The sequence below is a fragment of the Mobula hypostoma genome, chromosome 22 (assembly GCF_963921235.1).
Source record: "Mobula hypostoma chromosome 22, sMobHyp1.1, whole genome shotgun sequence".
Classification (NCBI taxonomy): Eukaryota; Metazoa; Chordata; class Chondrichthyes; order Myliobatiformes; family Myliobatidae; genus Mobula; species Mobula hypostoma.
The window spans coordinates 5,770,376-5,783,101 of record NC_086118.1 but is presented as its reverse complement, the minus strand read 5'-3'; the positions used below and the strand labels follow the sequence as shown (position 1 = coordinate 5,783,101).

The window sequence follows — 12,726 nt, the reverse complement described above, 5'->3', positions numbered from 1 at the left end:
CCCCGCTCCCTCACCCTCTGGTGTATGGCCACCTTTACCTCAGGACAACAGATAATTCCCACCCACTCTCCATCTGCTGGACCCCAAGGCTGTGTAGTCAACATACAAACAGAGCCAGCTCCTGCTGCCTGGCACCAACCTCATCCTGAGCCAATGTCAAGGCCAGAATTTGGATCTTTTCAAGGAGTAGGCACATCAAAACCTTAAAGGCCATGTCACACATAATATGATTGTATATATAGAAACTTTACTGATTATAGCTTATTCCATTATATAGTTACCACCTTTAATATAAAGAAAAATGTTTCATGTATAAATGGATCACAAAGTGCAAAGGTTATTTTAGAGAATGCCTGCAAATGCATTTAATACAACAATAGACTTTTCGTTTCCTCTGAGATCACCCATGGAGCTGGCAGCAAGTATTAAAAGATACATATGTGATAAAGCAGCAGCAGGGAAGTCAAACATGTAAAACCATAATACTGAAGGTATTGAAATTGAAATAAGAATTCCATGTGACACATTAGAGATGCTTGTGAATTGTGAATTCAGAAATCATGAGCACCTCCTCTTTTCATTTTTTGGAAAATAGATGAATAATCCTAAGCATTTCCAGGATAGTAAGACCATTCTGCCAAGAGTGCAGTCTGGAAAATTGGTGAAATGACTCCAAGTGACAAAATGGCCAAGGAAAGATCATGAAGTTTTCAAGTCAGGATGGATATGTCTTGGAGGGGAATTTGTAAGTGGTGGTTTCCCATATACTTTCCAGGTCTCAGAGTTTGGGAGGTGGTTTCTAAATAATCTAGGCGAGTGGTTGTTTTCTATTCTGGAGATGGCAGAGAGTGACGTTGGTGGTGGAGGGAGTGATTGTTTAGTGTCCTGGTTGGGTTGCTGTCAAGGTGGTTCCTCTGTCTGGGATGGTGTGGGCTTTTAAAGGAGAAGTAATTAGATACTAGCTGGATAACCCATGTAAAAGCTTGGCCAGCTAGTCCTTGATCTTATTACAAATGGTCATGATGCATTCCATTGAAAAGGCCAATGTGACTGGTGATAGGACACTGGTAAGTTTACAGTACAGGACATATCAGTCCTCTGCAGTTCCCTTTCACTGCTCCCAATCACCACAGTCATATTCCACACATGCCAATAAAACTCTTCAAACACCTGGTCCACCAGCAGTGGTCACATCTCTACAGTTGTTCTGGATAGTGCCACGGCTTTAGATAGACAAGCCCCACTTTCTCATCCCTCCTCGATCAGAAGTCAGCTGTGTGGCATCTATTGAACAGAATGACAATTGTATTATGAGCCAGAGTTGTAATTCCTAATATTTACTGTGACAATAAACTAAATTGCATTACAGTCAAATATCAACCTGTGTTCAGGTATACCTACCTTGGCTATATCCAAAGGTTGCATTTTATCCCATTCCTGACAGCTGAATTTAACAGGCACTTCATGGGAACACTCAATGTCTTTGGATTAGCTGGGAAGACAGTCACCCTGTTGTTTGTTAGTGATCCTAATGATCCTGGTCATTATTACCAGCAGTACAAAGAGGCAGACTCCTTGAACCTCACTAAGTACCATCTGAGGACTGCCCACAGAAATGTGTGGCACAGAATGGAGGCCATTTTTGTTGCCCATTGTGTCTGGGGCAACAAAAAAAAAAGATTGTGATAATCCCATCACAGCCTTAGTCCCACAGCTTTGAAAATACAAACTTTGGTTCTTCTCTAAAGAAAGCTGAAGTTGAGATTATTATCATATACATGTATGCTTTGATGAATGAAAAATGCAGTTGCAACAGTGTCAAAGGAAACAAACAAGGACCATGTCCAACTCCAATACTTTAAAGACTGAATTCCAGACCAACTATTTGGGTGAAAGAAACCTTTCCTCACTACCCTCTATACTTTTCACCAAATACTTCAATCCACTTCCCCAAGTTATTACACCTCATCCAGGGAAAACCATTCCTATTCCACCTCATCTGTAGGTGTCATAATTTTAATCACCTCCATTAAACCCTTCAGTGTTCTAAAGAAACTAACCTTTCCTCAACAATAATTCTCCAGCATTCACCCATTGTCAAATGAACAAGCACAATGAAAAGCAGCATTTCAGACACACAGCATCGAATAAGCAGATACTGTATAAACATCTATCACAATATACACTCAGTTGCAACTTTGTTAGGTACCTCCTATACCTAATAAAGAGGCCAGAGTGTATGTTCACCTTCTCCTGCTGCTGTAGCCCATCCACTGCAAGGTTCGATGTATTGTAGGTCAGTGATGCTTTACTGCACACCACTGTTGTAATGCTTACTTATTTGCTGGTGATGCCTCCCTCCCAGATGCGTTGAACAACTTCTACGCTCGTTTTGAGGCAGAAAATGACATGGCGGCAAGGAAGACCACCCCTCCTCCAAATGACCAGGTGCTGTGTCTTACCGTGGCCGATGGGAGAACCCTGTGCAGGGTTAACCCATGGAAGGCTGCTGGACCAGACAATACTCCTGGCAGAGTGCTTAGAGGATATGCAGACCAGCTAGCAGAGATTCTCACTGACATCTTCAACATCTCCCTGAGCAGCGCTGTCGTTCCTACGTGCTTCAAGGCCGCCACAATCGTCCCCATGCTGAAGAAGACTTCAGTGTCCTGCCTCAACGACTACCGTCCTGTTGCACTCACATCCATCATCATGAAGTGTTTTGAGAGGCTCGTCATGAGGCACATCAAGACCCTGCTGCCCCTCTCACTGGAACTCCTGCTGTTCGCGTACCGTCCCAACCATTCAACAGACGACGCCATTGCCATCACCCTCCACCTGACCCTAACCCACCTGGACAAAAAAGACACGTACGTTCGAATGCTGTTCATAGAATTCATTTCAGCATTCAACACAATCATTCCTCAGAAACTGATTGGAAAGCTGAGCCTACTGGGCCTGAACACCTCCCTCTGCACCTGGATCCTAGACTTCCTGACTGGGAGACCTCAGTCAGTCCAGATCGGAAGCAGCATCTCCAACACTATCACATTGAGCACGGGGGCCCCCCAGGGCTGTGTGCTCAGTCCACTGCTGTTCACTCTGCTGACCCACGACTGTGCAGCAACACACAGCTTGAACCGCATCATCAAGTTCGCCGATGGCACGACCGTGGTGGGTCTCATCAGCAAGAACGATGAGTCAGCATACAGAGAGGAGGTGCAGCGGCTAACGGACTGGTGCAGAGCCAACAACCTGTCTCTGAATGTGAACAAAACAAAAGAGATGGTTGTTGACTTCAGGAGGACACGGAGCGACCACTCTCCACTGAACATTGACGACCCCTCCATAGAGATCGTTAAGAGCACCAAATTTCTTGGTGTTCAGCTGGAGGAGAATCTCACCTGGTCCCTCAACACCAGCTCCATAGCAAAAAAAGCCCAGCAGCGTCTCTACTTTCTGCGAAGGCTGAGAAAAGTCCCACCCTCCATCCTCACCACATTCTACAGAGGTTGTATTGAGAGCATCCTGAGCAGTTGCATCACTGCCTGGTTTGGAAATTGCACCATCTCGGATCGCAAGACCCTGCAGCGGACAGTGAGGTCAGCTGAGAAGATCATCAGGGTCTCTCTTCCTGCCATTACAGACATTTACACCACACGTTGCATCCGTAAAGCAACAGCATTATGAAGGACCCCACGCACCCCTCATACAAACTCTTCTCCCTCCTGCCATCTGGCAAGAGGCACCGAAGTATTCGGGCTCTCACGACCAGACTATGTAACAGTTTCTTCCCCAAAGTCATCAGACTCCTCAATACCCAGAGCCTGGACTGACACCAACCTACTGCCCTCGACTGTGCTTATTGTCTTGTTTATTATTTATTATAATGCCTGCACTGTTTTGTGCACTTTATGCAGTCCTGGGTAGGTCTGCAGTCTAGTGTAGTTTTTGTATTGTTTCATATAGCACCATGGTCCTGAAAAATGTTGTCTCATTTTTACTGTGTACTGTACCAGCAGTAATAGTCAAAATGACAATAAAAAGTGACTTGACTTGAAGTTACTGTTGCCTTTCTATTAGCTTGAAAAAGTCTACCCTTTCTCCTCTGACCTCTCTGCTTAACAAGGCCTTTTTACCCACAGAACTGTTGTTCACTGGATATTTGTGTTTTTCGCACCATTCTCTGTAAACTCTGCATGAAAACACCAGGAGATCTGCAGTTTCTGAGATACTCAAACCACCCTGTCTGGCACTAGCAATCATTCTACAGTCAAAGTCACTCAGATCATGTTTCTTCCCCATTCTGATGTCTTACCCCACATCCTGGCTACTGTTCAGAGGCCTGTTTATAACTCGCATCAATCATTTTACTCTTGCAGTTTCTAACTCCACCCACAAGGATTCTACAGTTCCAATCCCATGTCAGCCCTTTCTAAGGAGTTAATTTTATTCTTTTTAACAAATGGTCACTCCACTCCTTCTGCCTACCTGCCTGTCCTTTCGAATCAATGTGTGTCCTACGACGTTTAGCTCCCAACTATGATCTTTCAGCCACGACTCAGTGATGCCAATTCCTAACCGCACTACAAGATCATCCACCTTATTTCACATACGGCATGCATTCAAATAATATACCTTCATTCCTGTTTTTGTCACCCTTTTCAATTTTGCTCCTTTGTGACCAGAAGTTAAATTCATATCCCTTTCTAAATTTTTAGTCTTTATATTTATTCTGGAGTCGTTTGTAATCTCTGCAGCATTCTCCTTCCCTTTTATTTCATCTACACTTTTCCAAACTGTTGAACCTACTACTTAGTCTAAAGATACCCACCACACTGACTGCAATTTTGCCCTGTCTTTCCTCACAGTCTCACTACACATTGCACCTACTTGTATACCCACCCTCTGATTTATCACTCCACCATTCCCCTGCCAATTTAGTTTAATCTCTTCTGAACTGCTCCAGCAAACCTGCCTGCAATGATATTGATCCCCTTTGAGTTCAGGTGCAACCCATCCTTTTTGTACAGGTTATAACTTCCCCAAAAGAGATCCCAATGATCCAGAAATCCGAAACGTTGCACCATTTCCTCAGCCACGCAATTCCTGCCCCCTGCACCAATTCTTCAGTCCAGGAACCAAAATGGAAAGGATGCCTCAGAGAGTCACCAGCAGAAATGTTAAGTAAGACAAAATAGAACCTTTATTTAGAACAAAGTCATCTTCATATTTCTTGCAGGCAAGTTAAAAATTATTTTAAAATGCAAACTTACCTACAGTGTCTGGAGGAGAGGACCTGGTGGGCATGCCTTGGAGAAACAGCAGCAATGCTTTGTGATGGGAGTGCTGAAAGACAAAGATCATAGTCAGTGGAGAGAGCTCACAGGCTGCTGAATACCCCAGAAGTCCATCCAAAGGAGGAAAGCATGACGTGAAGAGAGAACGTGACAGTAGCTGTGCAAGGAAGAGAGATGCTGAAGCTGAGGATGGTGGAGGCAAGAGTCACCTGAAAGAAATACAAGATTTCCATTATTTGTAATCACATAAAGAGGAATTTTATCGGGCTACATGACCGCCAAGAAGGTGCTACCTGGGAGTAGCCAAACCCAGCCTCCAGTGGGAGGGTGTGATATGACACAGAACAAAGACAGAGTGTTCCATTTTTATTTATTTACACTTTGCCATCCTCACAACAGCAGCAGAGACTTTGACTGAAACTGGGAGAGGGTGAGATAAGAGACCCAAGCAATACCTCCTGCTCAATCCAAGAGAGCGGTTGGTGAGGCAGGGTCTAACTGTCTGGCAGCCCAGCATTAGTAAGGTGCTCACTACAACCTTGCAGACTATTGTTATCACCTTCCAGTGTCTCAAGAGTCTTCAATGGGGTATGACAGGAAGGTCAGGGTAGGCGAGCCGGTGCTCAGCTCTCTCAATGGTCATGACTGTGTGGCTGGGCACAGCTCAAACACCATCTATAAATTTGTAGATGACACAGCTGTTGTTAATAAAACCTCATACGGCAACGAGGAGGCATACTGGGTTTCTGGCTGTTATCATCTCCAAGGACCTATCCTAGGCCCAACACATGGATGCAATCACAAAGAAGGCAGGCAAGTGGCTCTACTTTGGAGTTATGACACCGAAGGCTCTTCAAATTTCTATAGCTACAAAGTGGAGAGCACTCTGACTGGCTGCATCACAGCCTGGTATGAAAGTTCCAATGCACAAGATCTCAAGAAACTGTCGAGGGTTATAGACTCAGCTGGCTCCATCATGAGTACAACCGCCTCTACCATCAGGGACACCTTTATCAAATGGTGCCTCAAGAAGACGGTGTCATCATGAAGGTCTCCACCATCCAGAACATGCCCTCTTCTCATTTCTGCCATTAGGGAGGAAGTGAAAACCTACATTCAATAATCCTGAAACCACTTCTTCCCTTCCACCGTCAGATGTCTGAACAGTCTATGAACTTTTCTTTTATTCCTTTTCTTTTGTGCTACTTATTTATTTGATAACTTTTAGCAACTGTTGTACTTTGCTCTGTACGGCTGCTGCAAAACAAAAAATTTCATATAAGTCAGTGATAATAAATCTGAACAGGAGGAAATCTGCAGATGCTGGAATTTCAAGCAACACACATCAAAGTTGCTGGTGAACGCAGCAGGCCAGGCAGCATCTCTTGGAAGAGGTACAGTCGACGTTTCAGGCCGAGACCCTTCATCAGGACTAACTGAAAGAAGAGCTAGTAAGAGATTTGAAAGTGGGAGGGGGGGGGAGATCCAAAATGGTAGGAGAAGACAGGAGGGGGAGAGATGGAGCCAAGAGCTGGACAGGTGATTGGCAAAAGGGATATGAGAGGATCATGGGACAGGAGGCCCAGGGAGAAGGAAAAGGGGGAGGGGGGGAAAGCCCAGAGGATGGGCAAGAGGTATAGTGAGAGGGACAGAGGGAGAAAAAGGAGACAGAGAAAAAGAATGTGTGTATATAAATTAATTAATTAATTAATAATAGATGGGGTACAAGGGGGAGGTGGGGCATTAGCAGAAGTTTGAGAAGCTAATATTCATGCCATCAGGTTGGAGGCTACCCAGACAGAATATAAGGTGTTGTTCCTCCAACCCGAGTGTGGCTTCATCTTTACAGTAGAGGAGACCGTGGATAGACATGTCAGAATGGGAATGGGACGTGGAATTAAAATGTGTGGCCACTGGGAGATCCTGCTTTCTCTGGCGGACAGAGCGTAGGTGTTCAGCGAAACGATCTCACAGTCTGCATCAGATCTCGCCAATATATAGAAGGCCGCATTGGGAGCACCAGACGCAGTATATCACCCCAGCTGACTCACAGGTGAAGTATCGCCTCACCTGGAAGGACTGTCTGGGGCCCTGAATGGTAGTGAGGGAGGCCACACATTTTAGTTCCACGTCCCATTCCCATTCTGATATGTCTATCTACGGCCTCCTCTACTGTAAAGGTGAAGCCACACTCAGGTTGGAGGAACAACACCTTATATTCCATCTGGGTAGCCTCCAACCTGATGGCATGAACATCGACTTCTCTAACTTCCGCTAATGCCCCACCTCCCCCTCGTACCCCATCCGTTATTTATTTATATACACACATTCTTTCTCTCTCTCTCCTTTTTCTCCCTCTGTGCCTCTCACTACACCTCTTGCCCATCCTCTGGGCTTTCCCCCCCTCCCCCTTTTCTTTCTCCCCAGGCCTCCTGTCCCATGATCCTCTCATATCCCTTTTGCCAAACAACTGTCCAGCTCTTGGCTCCATCCCTCCCCCTCCTGTCTTCTCCTATCATTTTGGATCTCTCCCTCCCCCTCCCACTTTCAAATCTCTTACTAACTCTTCTTTCAGTTAGTCCTGATGAAGGGTCTCGGCCCGAAACATCGACTGTACCTCTTCCTAGAGATGCTGCCTGGCCCAATAATAAATCTGATCCTATTTCTGATTTTGAACGTGGACCTTACCTCAAAATTAATTCAATGTATTACTGCAAGATACAATGTTTTCTAAAAGGTGCATTGGTTGATAACTCCAACCACATTGCTCTTTGGAGGAGACCTCATCAATCATACATTTGAAGGGACCTCAAATGCTTTATATTGATTTACGAGTATGCATCTTTACAGATGTCTTAGAAATCAGATGCTATATATTTATCTACTGTCATCTGCAGGGTGTCCATATCTCAGTCAGGGCATGAGTAGAAGCTCCCCTCAGAGCTTTGACAAAATAATTGAGACTGACCCTGCAGCACAGTGCTAAGGGAGTGATGTGCTGGCTTTGAGTTGAGGTTTAAAATATGAGGGCTTTGTTGATGAAGAGATACCCAAGAATTGAAGTTTGGGAAGCTTTCACTACTGGAATTGAATACAGAAATCAACCCATAGGTGCTCATCCTTGCACCAGTGTGTACAGAGGAGGGATACGACAGCATAATTGTCACTTTGCTGGAAGCCTGCTTTAGAGGCCTTGGATGGAATTGCCTGTAGAACAAGGCTAGCAGAATTGGAAATGGGATTGGTATGCCATTATCACATGTGCCAAAGCTGATTTTGCATACTGTTCATACAGATCAATTCATTATATAGTAACTGAGGTGGTACAAGGTAAAACCACGCAGAACGCAGAATAAAGAGTTAAAGTTAGAGAGAAAGTGCAGTGCAGGTGCTAGCAGGAAGGCACAATGGAGTACTTGGCAGAGAAACCAGCTTCAATTTAATCTGACGCTCCCTACGGAAGCTCTTCCTCCCAACATGGTAGAGCTCTTCCCACACACCTTTGAGGTAATTGATGAGACAGCTTCTACTCAACATCTGAGTCTAATACTCTTAGATTATAGCCATTGTGAGTGTGTGTAATCCCATTCCAACAACCCCTTCTCTCACTACTACATCCAAAAGACTTTCTGCAAATCCCCCATGCTCCAGTCCTCACTGCCTGCTGCTGGTGGAATTCAGTGAAAACGGAGTCAGCAACCCTACTGATTCACATCCCATTCCAGTGCAGATACTGGGGCAGTGCTGAAGGAATGCAGCATTGTCAGAGATGGATCTTTTGCAATAGAAGGCTGATTTGTGACTTTGTTGGCCCCAATGGAAAACAAGCAGGGCAGTGTCCTGAATAACACTGTAACCAAGCACACAGACAACTCAAGTCTGCTGAAGGTTGCAGTGTGGCAAGATTTCCTGCAGTAAAATTGGAAGTAGATGTTACACTAGTAAAGGTTTTGGGATCACTAAGATTGTGAAAAGGATAATGTCAATGATAACTGGTGGCAGAAATTAGGCGGTGTACCTATCAGCTTGAACTTGACTCAGGAGGCTGCTCTAGGCAGCAGCTCATTAAACCGACAGGAAAAGCCAGTGGATTCCTCCAGATAAAATACCTGCAACATAATCCTGTTGTAAGCAAAACCTTGTTGTGTTGAAGATACCAAAAGATACGTCAAAACATGCCACCAGCCCTGTATCCATTAAATCCTGCAGTCCATCTTTGGGATAACTTAACCAGTCCAGTCCAACATTCCCAGCACTGAAACCCAAATGCATGGTTGGTTCAGCTGGCTATGTTATTCACAAATTTAGACTCAGATACATTCACTCTATTCCAAGTTTGTCACAGCATTAAATAACGATCTGGAGGGAGGATGTAATTCAAGGAGTTCACAGAGTCTCCTTGAAAATTTAATACGACATTCTCTCCAACTTTTGGGAATCCCTGATCGTTGATTGCAGCATTTAAAAAGCCACTACACATTGGCCATCTCAGAGACCCACATGACTGGAATGGAAGTAAGTCACCCTCAACACAATGGACTACCCAAGGAGAAAAATGATTACTTGTTTGGCAAAATGAGACACTGAGGGATCATGATCTATAAGAGCAAATAAATGAATAATACTCATTATCAATTCAAACAAAAACTGTATGACCTACTTACACTCTTCAAAGCTCCTCCGAATCTTGGGTTCCGGAGAGTCCAGTGAGGTGTGGCAAGGTAAATCTGATGTTTCTGCACTCTTGTCACACCCTGTCCACATGAAGAGATATAAAAGAGACTTTATTTGTGTATTGTTCTTTGGTATTCATTGCTCTATAGTGTCCTCCAGGATTGAACAGATACTCTCTTGCCATGTGTTCAAGCCCGACCCTAGAAACTTGCAACTCCCAGTCCAGTTCTGAAGACCAGCACTGTTGGAGAGGACACACTTATAACAAGATGTTAAAACATGACCTTGCTTACCTCTTCGGATGCAAAAGATTCCATTGTACTTTTTACAAAGGACCAAAGTTTGCCAATGCTGCAAGACAGCAGTGACCTTTTGAACTTTGCCTTCTAACTTTGCCTTCTTTTGAACTTCTTTGTCATCAGTCATAACCCTATAGAAGGTCTTACAAGTGCACGGGAAGTGAGTTAGGATTTTATTGAATGGTGGAGAAGCTAGATGGTTCAGATGGCCGACTCCCCTGTCAGATGGTGAGGGAGCTTGGATAGACGAAGGGTCACAGAAAGGCATTTGTGGGCAGTAGCTGACCATAACTTAAATGTGTAAGGAAAGAAAGCCCCTGCACCTTCCACAGGCAGACGGAGCAGTTATTTTTAATAAATCTCAGCATTATGGTGGTGACTGCAGCACCCCTTAAGAATGACTTGTGTATGTGGACCACCTTTTCTCAAATATAGCTGGTGCAGGTCAATTGAGTTTGATCAATGGGGCATCAACAGAAATAATTTACAAAATAAGGTGGCCTAGGATTACCTACCCAGCCACATCTCATGCAGTTTCCTGGACTAATCCTTTGAAAACCAAGTAAAGCATGTGGGAGAGCAAGGAATACAAACAAGTCTTTTCAATTTTTCCATTAACACCTTTTCTTATCAAGCACAACAAAGATCAAAGGCATCTAGTAAAGCCATCTCCTTACAGCTTGAGGGGCCCAAGTTCAGTCCTGGCCTCTGTTAGCACGACCTCCCTGTGACCACTTGGGTTTCCTCGCAGTGTTCCAGATTGCTCCCACGTAAGAACATAAGAAACAGGAGCAGAAGTCTTATGGCCATCTGACCCATCAGGTTTGCTCCACCATTCAATAAGATCATACTTCACCTGGCCATGGGCTCAGCCTCCACATACCTGCTTTTACACCATAATCCTTAATCTTCCCACTATGGAAAAAATCTATTTAACTGTGTCTTAAATATATTTAATGAGGCAGCTTCTGTTGCCTCCCTGAGTAGAGAATTGTACAGACTCACAACCCTCCGGATAAAGTAGTTTCTCATCTCTGTCTTAAATCTATTCACCTAGACCTTGAGGCTTTGACCCCGGTTCTAATCTCACTCCAGAACTAGAATCAGAATCAGGTTTAATGTCACCAGCATATGTTGTGAAATGTGCTGTTTTGTGGCAGCAGTACATTGCAATACATAATAACAAAGTAACTATAAATTACAATACAGTGCAAAACGAGAGAAAAGTAAAATATTGAGGTAGTGTTCATGGAAATCTGATGGTGGAGGGGAAAAGGCTGTTCCTGAAACACTGAGTGCGTGTCTTCAGGTTGCTGCACCTGCCTTTTGATGGTAGCAATGAGAAGAGGGCATGTCCTGAATGATGGGGTCCTTAATGATGGATGCCATCTTTCTGAGGCATCGCCTTTTGAAGATGTCCTTGATGTTGGGGAGGTTAGGGCCCATGATGGACCTGGCTGAGGTTACAACTTTCTGCAGCTTTTTCCAATCCTGTGCAGTGGCCCCTCCATACCAGATGGTGATGCAACCAGTACATCTGTAGAAATTTGCGAGTGTTTTTCATAGCATATCAAGTCTCCCCAAACTTTTAATGAAATATAGCCGTTGTCATGTAATCACAGCAATACGTTGAGCCCAGGATAGCCCTTTAGAGATACTGACACCCAGGAACTTGAAACTGCTTACCCTTTCCACTTCCGATCCCTTGATAAGGAATGGTGTGTGTTCCCTCAACTTTCCTTTCCTGAAATCCACAATCAATTCCTTGGTCTTACTGACGTTGAGTGCGAAAACGTTGTTGTGATACCACTCAACCAGCTGATCTATCTTGCTCCTGTATGCCTCCTTGTCACCATCTAAAATTCTGCCAAGAATAGTTGTGTCGTCGGCAAATTTTTAGGTGATGTTTGAGCTGTGCCTAGCCACACAGTCTATGGAAGGGTGCAGAGAGAGCAGAGCAGTGGGCTAAGCACACGTCCTTGAGGTGCACCAGTGTTGACTGTCAGTGAAAAGATGTTATTCCCAATCTGTAGCAACTGAGATCACCCAGTGAGGAAGTCAAGGATCCAGTTGTACAGAGAACTACAGAGGCTCAAATTTTACAGCTTGTTGATTAGAACTGAGGTTATGATTGTGTAGAATACTAAGCTGTAATCAATAAACAGCAGCCTGACGTAGAGATTGCTATTCTTCAGGTGACCCAAGGCCAAGTGGAGAGCCAGTGAGATTGGATCTGCTAAAAAAAACCTGTTATGGCGATAGGCAAATTGCAGTGAGTCCAGGTCCTTGCCCAGGCAGGAGTTTATTTTAGCCATGACTAACCTCGCAAAGCCCTTCATCACAGTAGATGTGAATTCAACCTTGCGATAGTCTTTGAGGTGGCTCACACTGCTCTTCTTAGGCACTGGTATGATTGTCGTCTTTTTGAAGCAGGTGGGAACCGCCGACTGCAG

At 44.5% G+C, this 12,726-nt stretch overlaps 1 protein-coding gene across 2 annotated transcripts in view; it reads right to left on the bottom strand.

The window, feature by feature from the left end:
- Positions 1-229: 229 nt before the first annotated feature.
- Positions 230-12,726, bottom strand: part of LOC134336611 (E3 ubiquitin/ISG15 ligase TRIM25-like) — a 31,117-nt gene continuing 18,620 nt past the window's right edge. The window contains exons 5-7 of one of the 2 annotated variants that reach the window (XM_063030942.1): positions 9,961-10,054; positions 5,277-5,349; positions 230-1,284 (exon numbers count right to left, since the gene is read on the bottom strand). In XM_063030942.1, coding sequence (XP_062887012.1) covers positions 5,277-5,349; positions 9,961-10,054 — 167 coding nt within the window. In that variant the 3' untranslated portion in view covers positions 230-1,284. The remainder of the gene's footprint in view (positions 1,285-5,276; positions 5,350-9,960; positions 10,055-12,726) is intronic. The other variant, XM_063030941.1, reaches the window with a different exon arrangement.